Genomic DNA, 11,456 nt, shown 5'->3' with positions numbered 1-11,456 from the left:
TTTGTTGATTGAATGGAGAGGAGAGGAAATGAGAGAGAAAAAAACCCAGATTTACAGAAAGTGCTTGATTGGGATGGTGTGAGGGAATTGTTATAACAAGAAAGAGATTGGGATGGTGTGAGAGAAAGAGAGAGAGATACACCAGTGCTGGCTATAGACAAAGAGAGAGAGGAGGTTGGAGTGCTTGAATGGAGAGGAGAGGAGAGGAGAGAGAGCACTTTTCGAGCCATTCGAGCCTTCATAAATCGAGCTACGAGACATTTTTCGGAGTTTTAATAGGAGTGAATTTTACTGTGATGTGATATTTTGATTTTGATTTGATTTTTTTATTTTGTGTGTTCAATTAGAATTTCAAAATTAGAGTGATGTGTCACTCTTTTAATAATTAATTTTGAAAAACTTATTTTTATTTAAACTATTATTTTATCAGGGTAAAGAAAAGTTAACCAAACATTCTTCTAACAGACATTCTGGATAATGATAACAAATAACATAATAAAAAAGAAAAATTGTAAGGAAGGGCTAGGTAAGCACTAAACAAACAAACAGGCAGACAGCAATTTTTGTCTTACTGACAGATGTGGAATAACCACGGGCATCAGTTTGTTCTATGCTATCTAATTTTAGGTTGTTTTCATGAGAACAGAGAGAGAGCACACAGACGGAGCAGAGAAACGCCTACGCCTCCAAGGAAGTGTTGGTATGGTAACCCCCCCCTCTCTCTCTCTCTAGTTTCTTTCTGGGAATAATCTAATCTAATCTAATCTAAACGCTGCCTGTCTTTGACACCAAAACTAATCAGCAGAAGAGAAGACATGACATGAGTTGGAAGTGCTACTTTAACAGAATTGAATTGAGATATAAACATGCAAACCCTTATACCCCTGGCCTCCTCCTCTCCATTTCTCCCCACATCCCCTCTCAAACCAAATCCCAAACACTTGGTGTGTAAGTGTAGCAGTAATAGTAATAAATTGACACCACATTGCAGCCTGAGAAACCAAAGCACAAAAACACCACCTCTCCGAAAAACATGGCCCTTGATCTCCCTCTCACTTTTCGCATCGGGTTTCTTTTTGGGTCCGCTGATTGATGGAATTCACTCGAGGGTACATCTTGTAGTCTATCAAACTGGGTCCATTGCTATTGGTCCACTTCACTCAAACGTCTGGGTAAAATCGATTTCATCACATCAGATTAGTTTCACTCTTTTACTAAGTTATTTCCTTATTTGCTTGATGTTTGTGTTTCTTTTAGGTTCCTCCCTTATTGGGATTGTTCTACTGCGCTGTTGGGTTGCTACAACTCTTCTTGGATGAAAAACTTCCCTCCAATGCTACAGAGGGTAACTTTGGCAAAACTCTCATCTCACTAATGTGAGTAGAGTATTATCCATCTACTACTTATAGAAAACAATAATGAATTCTTCTTATGTGATCTTCTTAACTATACGATTTGAGCAAAAAAAATAAATAAATAAATTCATTCAAATGCCCTTTGAAAGGCTTTTGAACCAGTTCATTTCCCATTGCATTATCAGCTTTAAAATAACAAACAAGTCTAGTGTATAAGTGGAACCTGAAATCATCTTCTCTCAACTTCCAAATAATTAATTTTTTTTCCAGCTCATTTAAGTCATTTAGTGTGCATGTTTTCCTTTAATCTGTTAGGAAACATGTACATACAAACTAATAACAAACATATATCTATGTTGTTGTTGTTTAACTTCAGAGCACTGGTAATATTCATTGAGCTGAGTGCCGAATTGTACAAAGCGGGAGTAACAGACAACATTGAAGCCTACATATTGTTTGCAGCGGCCGAGTTTATTTGGGTTTTACTGGATAAGACCTGGCTGGGATTTGCCCTAGCTTCCATTGTAGGCCTTGCTTGCCCTTTGGCTGAGATTCCTTTAATGAAGTAAGTCCTTCTTCTTCTAATGCAACCATCATACATTAAACCATTCAACTGAAACAACTTTAAATAGTAATAAATCTCACTGGCCATGCTCCCATCTTCAAGGTTGTTCCACCTGTGGTACTATCCCCAAGCAAACATCCAACTCTTTGGACAGGTAAATTTCCAATGGTAAAAACACAACCAAATTTGTTGAAAAATCATGTCAGCCAACTTCAAACTTCTTCTTTTTCTTTTTGCAGGGATTAATCACTTGGACAATCACTTGTTATTTTGCTTATACGCCATTCTTGATTAATTTATCCCGTTGGCTGAAGACATTCATTGCTGCAAGAGATGCAGAGAACAACTCTGTTTAGTCTAGATCATGTCCCAAATATCATTGAATGGCTCAACTTGAAGTTTTACAAGCTGCAAGTTAGGCAATCCTGGGGGAGACTTATGGGTGCTCCACGATCCGTTATTAAAAGAGCTCATCTTATTAGTAGTGAGATTGTCTTCAGCCTGTTTGAGCCTCAAGGGTAAAACCCTTAATTGAGACCTTTCATTGTAAATTTGTCTACCCTGCAACCCAATTCAATCAATTTCAGTTACAGGCTGTCCTTGACCCATGTTTGGTTCACGGATTTTGGGTGCAAAATAGGAATATATTATATTATCTAACAATAAAATTATTTTTTGTTTAGTTTAATTTTAGTGATTTGGATTAACTTATCTTTAAGTATTTTTTACGTCACAAATGTGGAACAACTTATTCTAGATGATGCTTTTGTTGTAAAATGATTAAAATATCCTCGTCAAGAAATGCTTTCATAATTTATCTTGCTTTATCCTGTCTATGCCTAAAATCTAGGAAAAAACATTAACCAACTTAATAGGCTACCTAATTATTGGATCAGCTTTCTCGCCAAAGAACACAAAAAATTCATGTGTGATTTTGGAGGGAGAATTGAAATTTTATTATTTTAGCCAATAAATCAATCAAATTATTTGGAAGGAGAATTAAAAATTGGAAATATCTAGAATTAAAATTAGTGATCATTTTATCGGAAACATTATTAATAAATCCTATTCACGTCTTTCCTTTCATTTTTACGAAGACACTTAGAACACTCGATAATTTTATTGGTAAATTGTTATGGATCAGAAATTCATGTACAACAAAAAGTACTAAAATCAAACAACCCTCCTCTTAGACCCTTCCACCATGTCTCTCTCTCTCTCTCTCTCTCTCTCTCTCTCTCTCTCGTTTTCTCTTCTTTGGGATTTTGTTTCATCACGTGATTACGTATTTCTATTCGCATTCAAGCATTAATTGCCTTGTTTATTTCTGATTGAGCTGTGTAGTGAATTTTCCCTGTATCTGTGATAGATACTATCTGATAAATCACCTTAGATTAAGGAGTTTCCATACAACTGTTATATTAATTGAACTGATTGAAGGGATATCCCTTTGAGATGCACAGTGATTATTGAAGAAAATCGATCTTAGAAAACTTAATGGGTGTTGATTTGAATAAGTGGACCACTACTACTTTTTGCTGCTTTACTGTGTCTCATTTCTGGCTCATATCAGTTAGAGACTTTGAGTACTATTTTATTGCTACGTAAGTGGAGCCAAGGTTGGGGTAATTGGTGCCTTCTTGTGGTTTTTGCTGCTGTTTTTTGTTTCCTACACAGTGAAATAGAGAACTGTATAATATGACTGATGCAATCTGATTTTGGTTTCGCATGCACCCAATATCTCAAAATTTGTACTGAACTTTTGTTTTTCTGATGTCACCATTGGCGTTGTCAAATTTTTTTAAGGAAACTAGAACAAAACAAAAATGATTTAAAACACATGATGAAGAATGATGTTATAGCATTTCTGACCCGTGAACTGATGGCATAATGCCCTGTGGTGCTTAAGAGCCCACGTTCGAGGCTTGAAACCTAAATGGAAGGCCTTTTCTTATTGATTTAACCAGGAAAGTAATTCAATTTAGTTCGTGGCAAGTAACCAAAAGAAGTAATAATAATAAGACTCTAACTGCATAACTAATTTATAAATGAGGCAGTCATAGTGTTTGACATTGGAATGGTTCATCAAATGAGTAAATCCTGATTATTTTGGTTGCTTGCTTAATTGTCTGTGCTATTTTTATCTGCTACTCTTATTGCTGCATTGGATAGGCAAGCACTATGTAGTATGACTAATTAATTTAAGGAAAACTCTATTCATACATAAATTTTTTCCAAAAAAGTCTACAAGAATGATGTGGCAATACCATTCATGTAAATAAACTTATCCTCATGCATGTATGTTTTGTTTTAGAGTAAAAGGTTCACATTAAGTCACATAATTGTGTGTAAAAAATCTGTTTCTATAGCATTACTCTTTATGTAATTTCCTGCTAAATTTATATGTAGTGCATATTGTGTGTTGTAGTCTTGTAAATGGCGTAAGGCTCTAAATTATAAGTGATCAATCTGCTGTATCATGTCATTAGACTCGTTACACATAAAAACGGACCATATCATGAGAAAGGTTAATATACGTAGATGGAAATATCAAGGTTATGTATTAATTCTAGTAAATTGAAACAGGGTGATGCAAAGATAATAGCTTCAAAATATTGTTAGGCTATGATTGTAGGATGGTGAAATGGTAATTTCGGCAACTTTTCAACATTGTTTGTTTCGGTCCAAAAGACTAATGTTCTATTTTAAAGAAGACAGTAACTAGTACTGAAGGCTTCACCTCACCTTCACCGTGACTAGTGAATAATTTCTGCCCGATTCCATCATTTAGGCCTTCAATTTTACATTTTTGCCTGTTCAGAAAATTTTGTTTTGTTAAATAGTTTGTCGAGGAATTTTCGTTTTAGTCTCTAGTCTCTAGTCTCTAGTGTCTTGTTGAGTTCATGGTTGTCCAAATTATTGATAATTTAAATAGCAAAATAAGGATTTATAGTTGCAACAATGAGATTGTACACTAGAAGGGAGAGTTTATTGCAAGTCACTCTTCACTGTATATCAAGTTAGGCATACCCGCTGAATAGAGCTTACTATTGTTTGCTGGCTAGTTTATGTTGAGAACATCTTGGAACTTTGAAGATGACTTGTGATTCACGTGTAAGTTGGGCGCTCAAGCTTTAGAAGGAAAAGTAAATAGTTGACGGGAAAGGTAAATAGTTGATAGAATATCAGTGAAGGTGAGGATGGTGTTCGAAGGCTTGGAAATCTTGGAGTTGGAGGAGGATATTCAATTGTTAACTTAATAAAAATTTACTACTTTCGAGCCTGGGAGGAGATCAGAATCTGGATCTATGGTAAAAGACCTAACCACCCACTCAACATTTTGATTATTTTTCTTGCTACATTTTGTAATCTCCAACATATAGACTGCTATCTCAGCAACACATGATAACTGGATTCCTGCTGTTCCATTACGAAATTTAGAAATATTTCACCTCATTGCTGGGTTTTTAAGATAGATGTATATTTGTTAGTATTGAAATTCCGTGTGAGACGTTATAAAATATATTTATTATTTTTAACTAACAAAATTAGTGAATTTTTTTAATCATTCAACTAACTAATAATAGAAAATAAGCATATAATTTAGATTATATATTGTTATATCCATTGCAAAATAAACATGGACAAGAAGAGATTATTAATGCCATTAATCATGTTGGATAAACGATTTTGCATTAATCTTAGAAATTGTTAATTTTTTTCAATATTAATCTTACTAATCAAATAGGATCAAAGGGTCATACATGTATATTCTTCTCCCAAAATATCATGAAAATGATCATGAAAGATTCTCTACTGTTCGATTATATATACAAAAAAACACCACATACTAATCAAAGGAGGAACAATCTTTATAAAGGATTTCATGATATTTTTTTTCATGATTCTTAGTATTATTCCTCCCGAATATAAGAGCATATCTATAATGAATGCGTCAAAACATGTGTTAAAAATGTATTATAAGACAAAAAAATGATTAAGTAAATAAATAAATAATATATTAAAATATAAAATGAAATTTAATAAAGATAAAAAGAAAATTTATCTAAAAATAGTTTTAAAAAATTAAATCAACTTAAAAATAATGTCCATTAAAATTCTCTCATGCTAGATATCTCCCATAATATATATATATATATATATAGAGAGAGAGAGAGAGGGGGGGAAATTAATGTAGTAGAGACACATCATGGTTATAAAGGGTACGGCTCACCGAGGAGGTTGCATTGCATTCAAGATGATTTGTGCCTCAGATAGTCACAAAAGACAAGGTAGGTTATTTTAGTCACAACAAATAAAACATCACATTTAATTCATAATCATTACACTCTTCTCTCATAAAAAAAAGTTAAAAAAGTTAAAAAGTCATTCCCAAATCAAACTTTTTAACCCAGGCTAAAATAATCAAAAAATCCAAAAAACTAAAAAGCCAACCCACTTCCCAAACCAACCCTTACATTATGAAAATAACACATAACTGGATACCCAACCAATAATGCTCTTACTGTGTTCCTGAAACACCAAATATCTTCTCTCGTCTCCAAGGAGGTTGCTACTATTGATGTTAGACCTAGACAGTGAGTAGTAAAATTTTGCATGCTGTTAAAAATTGGCTGCCAATCACGTGGGATGTTAAAACCATTTGTAGCACAGGAGATTTGAGAGAATAGAGAAAAGGGGAATGGAGATTGTCAAATCCATTTTGTTCTGTATATAGCCTAATAAGGGAAATTACGGATTAATGATAATTTTAAAAAAAATTATATTTTTAATTATTAATATTTAAAAAATTTATCATTTATTTGTAATTATTTTTTAAAATCACCCTTGAAATGAAATTTCCCCTATATAATACATATTTGTTTCTACTTTTACACTTAATACATACTATAACAACACTTATATGGTCAATAAACTAAGAATTCTTTAACATGCAACATTCATTATCACTGACACACTTTTAACAAATATTTTTAGCAAGCATCTTTGGTAAAATTAATCTAAAATATTAGCATCTCTGCTAAGACTAGCCTAAAATATTTTTAGCAAGCATCTCTTATTTTAGCTAATCACTCTACACTTCAAAAAAATCTGTTTCTATAGCATTACTCTTTATGTAATTTCCTGCTAAATTTATATGTAGTGCATATTGTGTGTTGTAGTCTTGTAAATGGCGTAAGGCTCTAAATTATAAGTGGTCAATCTGCTGTATCATGTCATTAGACTCGTTACACATAAAAATGGACCATATCATGAGAAAAGCTAATATACGTAGATGGAAATATCAAGTTTATGTATTAATTCTAGTAAATTGAAACAGGGTGATGCAAAGATAATAGCTTCAAAATATTGTTAGGCTATGATTGTAGGATGGTGAAATGGTAATTTCGGCAACTTTTCAACATTGTTTGTTTCGGTCCAAAAGACTAATGTTCTATTTTAAAGAAGACAGTAACTAGTACTGAAGGCTTCACCTCACCTTCACCGTGACTAGTGAATAATTTCTGCCCGATTCCATCATTTAGGCCTTCAATTTTACATTTTTGCCTGTTCAGAAAATTTTGTTTTGTTAAATAGTTTGTCGAGGAATTTTCGTTTTAGTCTCTAGTCTCTAGTCTCTAGTGTCTTGTTGAGTTCATGGTTGTCCAAATTATTGATAATTTAAATAGCAAAATAAGAATTTATAGTTGCAACAATGAGATTGTACACTAGAAGGGAGAGTTTATTGCAAGTCACTCTTCACTGTATATTAAGTTAGGCATACCCGCTGAATAGAGCTTACTATTGTTTGCTGGCTAGTTTATGTTGAGAACATCTTGGAACTTTGAAGATGACTTGTGATTCACGTGTAAGTTGGGCGCTCAAGCTTTAGAAGGAAAAGTAAATAGTTGACGGGAAAGGTAAATAGTTGATAGAATATCAGTGAAGGTGAGGATGGTGTTCGAAGGCTTGGAAATCTTGGAGTTGGAGGAGGATATTCAATTGTTAACTTAATAAAAATTTACTACTTTCGAGCCTGGGAGGAGATCAGAATCTGGATCTGTTGGAGAAAATACCAGAAACTAAACAATATTATTGATAAATGATGCAAAGAAAATGAGATACAAATAGATCAGGCTGAGGCACGGATATCTCGTTTTCTTTAAGGAGATCAAGCCCACTGCGGTAGGAAGAATCCAAATACCGATGCAGCAGTCACAATACTTTGACTTGTCCCCTCCAGGATACAACAGCCCGACCACTTGTCGTATGGTTCAGGCCAACTCTGCACAAGATGGTGAACCCAAAGCTCCACTAATAAAACACCCTTCTTTGCTAGTAATCTCTCTTGTATAGAAAATAGCTTATCTCTATAGATAGAAAAGAGTAGACTATATATATAGGCTATAAGGACCTTACAGTTACACCAAAAATAATGACCATTAAACAAGAAAATGGTTACACCAAAATAATGACCATTAAACAGGTTCATAAATTCTATTAAACCTCTATTTATGACCAAGAGGTTACCAAAGTAATAAAACCCCATTAATGAAAAAGATAAATCAATAAATAAATATAAGATATTAAAATGGTCCAACAATCCCCCACTCATTTTAATATCAACAAGGATAAAAGAGATTACCAAACAAAGATAGATTAGTATGCATCATGAAGGTGTGCTCTGCATTGAACCTTCATTAGTGAAACAGCAACCTCTACTCCAGAGTCAGTAGTGGTCTCAGACTTGAACTATGACTGCTTAGGGGAAATAAAGTATTACTGCTCACACATAATAGTCCAGGTGTTGACATGAGCTTTAATAGCCAGCACATTACGGCCTTGTGCTAATCCCAGTTTCATGAGCATATTTGAGAATAAGCCTTGTTCTCATAGAAAGCGGCCCCACTTTCATGCTCACATAGGTGAAATCTGTCAAGGATGTTCCTGTAATTTACACACCCCACTCAACAAGAGCTACAGAATTTCATTAAGAGTATAAAAACTCAACCCTCCAACATTACAGGACAAATGCACTTACATCATAGGGATGAATAACAAAATATTAAAGAGTGCATTTTTACAACCACCATATGATTCGTTCTTCCCATTGAACCTAGTTACAGGATCTCTGGTCCCTAGGTTGGGTATCCTCATACATGGTTTTTGATTTCATAGGCTTCAAACCCATCCCCCTCGATGTATTCCAGACCCTATCTCTCGCCAAGGCCTTGGTTAACGGATCCGCAAGATTATCACAAGATCTTACATAATTCACAGTTATGATGCCATTACTCAAAAAGGATCTCACATTACTGTGTTTCCTTCTAATAGGTCTGGATTTACCATTATAAAAATGATTGTTCACTCTACCAATAGCAGCAGTGCTATCACAACGAATTAACACATGAGGAATTGGTTTTTCCCAAAAAGGAATTTCATGTAACAAATCTCTTAACCAATTCGCTTCCTCACATGCTGAAGCTAACGCTATAAGCTCAGCTTCCATTGTAGAATTAGCAATTATCGTCTGTTTTTTAGACTTCCAACATATAGCACCACCACCCAAGGTAAAAATAAAACCCGAGGTAGAGAGAGAATCACCTGACAAAGTGTTCCAATCGGCATCACTATATCCCTCAAGTACCGCAGGATACTTGTTATAAAACAAACCATAATTTTTTGTTCCAAATAAATATCTCATAATTCTTCCCATGGCTAGCCAATGATCTCGACTTGGTTTGCTAGTAAACCTGCTAAGTACTCCAACAGCATATGCAATGTCAGGTCTAGTACAGTCAGTAGCATATCTCAAACTACCAATCATACTAGCATATTCCTTTTGATTAATCACTTCTTTTTCATTTGTTACAACAGATAAGTGTATGCTTGCATCAAAAGGAGTAGCAACATATTTACAGTCTAGAAAATTATATTTCTTTAACATTTTCTCAACATAATGCGACTGATCAAGAAAAATGCCATCCTCAGTCTTGGTAACTTTAATTCCCAAAATAAAATTAGCTTCACCAAGATCTTTCATATCAAAGTGGCTATTAAGCATATTTTTAGTCTCATTTATAATATGCAAATTAGAGCCAAAGATAAGTAGATCATCCACATATAGACTAATAATCACATGTGCATTCTCACAAGTTTTATAATATATGCACTTATCACATTCATTAGTCTTATAGCCATTCTCAAGCATGCAGGAATCAAATTTCTCATGCCACTGTTTAGGAGCTTGTTTTAAACCATAAAGGGATTTAGTTAGCTTACACACTTTGCTTTCTTGGCCAGGCTCCACAAAGCCTTCAGGTTGGTCCATGTAAATCTCCTCATCTAGATCTCCATTTAAAAATGCTGTTTTTACATCCATTTGATGAATTTTTAAATCATGAATTGCAGCCACTGCAATCAACAGTCTAATGGATGTTACTCTAGTAACCGGAGAAAAAGTATCAAAGAAATCAAGATCAACTTGTTGCTTAAAACCTTTAGCGACAAGCCTCGCTTTATATTTATCTATAGTTCCATCCGGTTTAAGTTTTTTACGAAGGACCCATTTACATCCAATAGTTTTACAACCTGGAGGTAAATCCACTAACTTCCATGTTTTATTTGAAAGTAGTGAGTCTATCTCATCATTTACAGCCTCTCTCCAGAAAATAGCATCAGGTGATAATAAAGCTTCTTGTACCGTATGAGGAATTTCTTCCACATTGTAAAGATAATAGTCAGGGCCAAAATCTTTTTCAACTCTAGCTCGTTTACTTCTTCTTGGTTGAATTTGAAAATTTTCTTTTTCTTGAAAAACTTGAGAAGGAGTAGAAGAGCTAGGCATAGATAAAATATTTTCAGATATTATTTGACCCCCACTATTTCTAGATTTGAAAGGAAATTTATTTTCATGAAAAATAGCATCACCTGATTCAAAAATAATATTATTTTCCATATCAAAAAATCTATAAGCTGTACTATGCAACGCATACCCAAGAAAAGCACAAGTGGTAGCTCGTTCACCCAATTTAGGTCGTTTAGGATCTGCAAGCCTCACAAAAGCTAAACAACCCCAAACCCTCAAATAACCTAAATTTGGTTTATGCCCTCGCCACAACTCATAAGGGACAATTTTAGTCTTTTTGTGTGGCACTCTATTTATCACATGGCAAGCTGTCAAAATAGCCTCACCCCAAAAATTTGAGGGAGTACCTGAATCAATAAGCATAGCATTCGTCAAGTCAATTAACGTTCTATTTTTTCTTTCAGCTACGCCATTTGATGAAGGTGAATATGGTGGAGTAGTCTCATGAATAATTCCCAATGACTGAACAAAAGAGTTGAATCCTAGAGATTCATACTCCCGGCCTCTATCACTTCTAATTCTTTTAATCTTTTTACCGAATTGATTTTCCACTTCAAGAAGGAATTCTTTAAATTTCTCAAAAGCATCACTTTTATTCTTTAATAAATATACGTTTGTATATTTTGAAAAATCATCAATAAAAGTGATAAAATATCGGTTACCACCC

At 34.1% G+C, this 11,456-nt stretch overlaps 1 protein-coding gene across 4 annotated transcripts; it reads left to right on the top strand.

Annotated features, from left to right (window-relative positions):
• The first annotated feature begins 463 nt into the window (after nucleotides 1-463).
• LOC114261130 (insulin-induced protein) lies at nucleotides 464-2,631 on the top strand. Of its 4 annotated transcripts, none has more exons than XM_028201345.2 (6): nucleotides 464-700; nucleotides 803-1,172; nucleotides 1,258-1,376; nucleotides 1,732-1,920; nucleotides 2,023-2,074; nucleotides 2,160-2,631. In XM_028201345.2, the coding sequence occupies exons 2-6, from the start codon at nucleotides 867-869 to the stop codon at nucleotides 2,274-2,276; spliced, it is 783 nt and encodes a 260-aa protein (XP_028057146.2). In that variant the 5' UTR covers nucleotides 464-700; nucleotides 803-866; the 3' UTR covers nucleotides 2,277-2,631. The 4 variants fall into 4 exon arrangements, with proteins under 4 accessions (XP_028057146.2, XP_082760464.1, XP_028057147.2 ...); XM_028201346.2 differs by having other exon boundaries at nucleotides 522-700; nucleotides 806-1,172; XM_082904338.1 differs by lacking the exon at nucleotides 2,023-2,074 and having other exon boundaries at nucleotides 495-700; nucleotides 806-1,172.
• The last annotated feature ends 8,825 nt before the right edge of the window (nucleotides 2,632-11,456 follow it).

The sequence above is a fragment of the Camellia sinensis genome, chromosome 14, assembly GCF_055761805.1.
Source record: "Camellia sinensis isolate YWXY chromosome 14, ASM5576180v1, whole genome shotgun sequence".
Taxonomy (NCBI): Eukaryota; Viridiplantae; Streptophyta; class Magnoliopsida; order Ericales; family Theaceae; genus Camellia; species Camellia sinensis.
The sequence above is the reverse complement of the archived record's forward strand: the minus strand, read 5'-3'. Positions and strand labels throughout refer to the sequence as shown.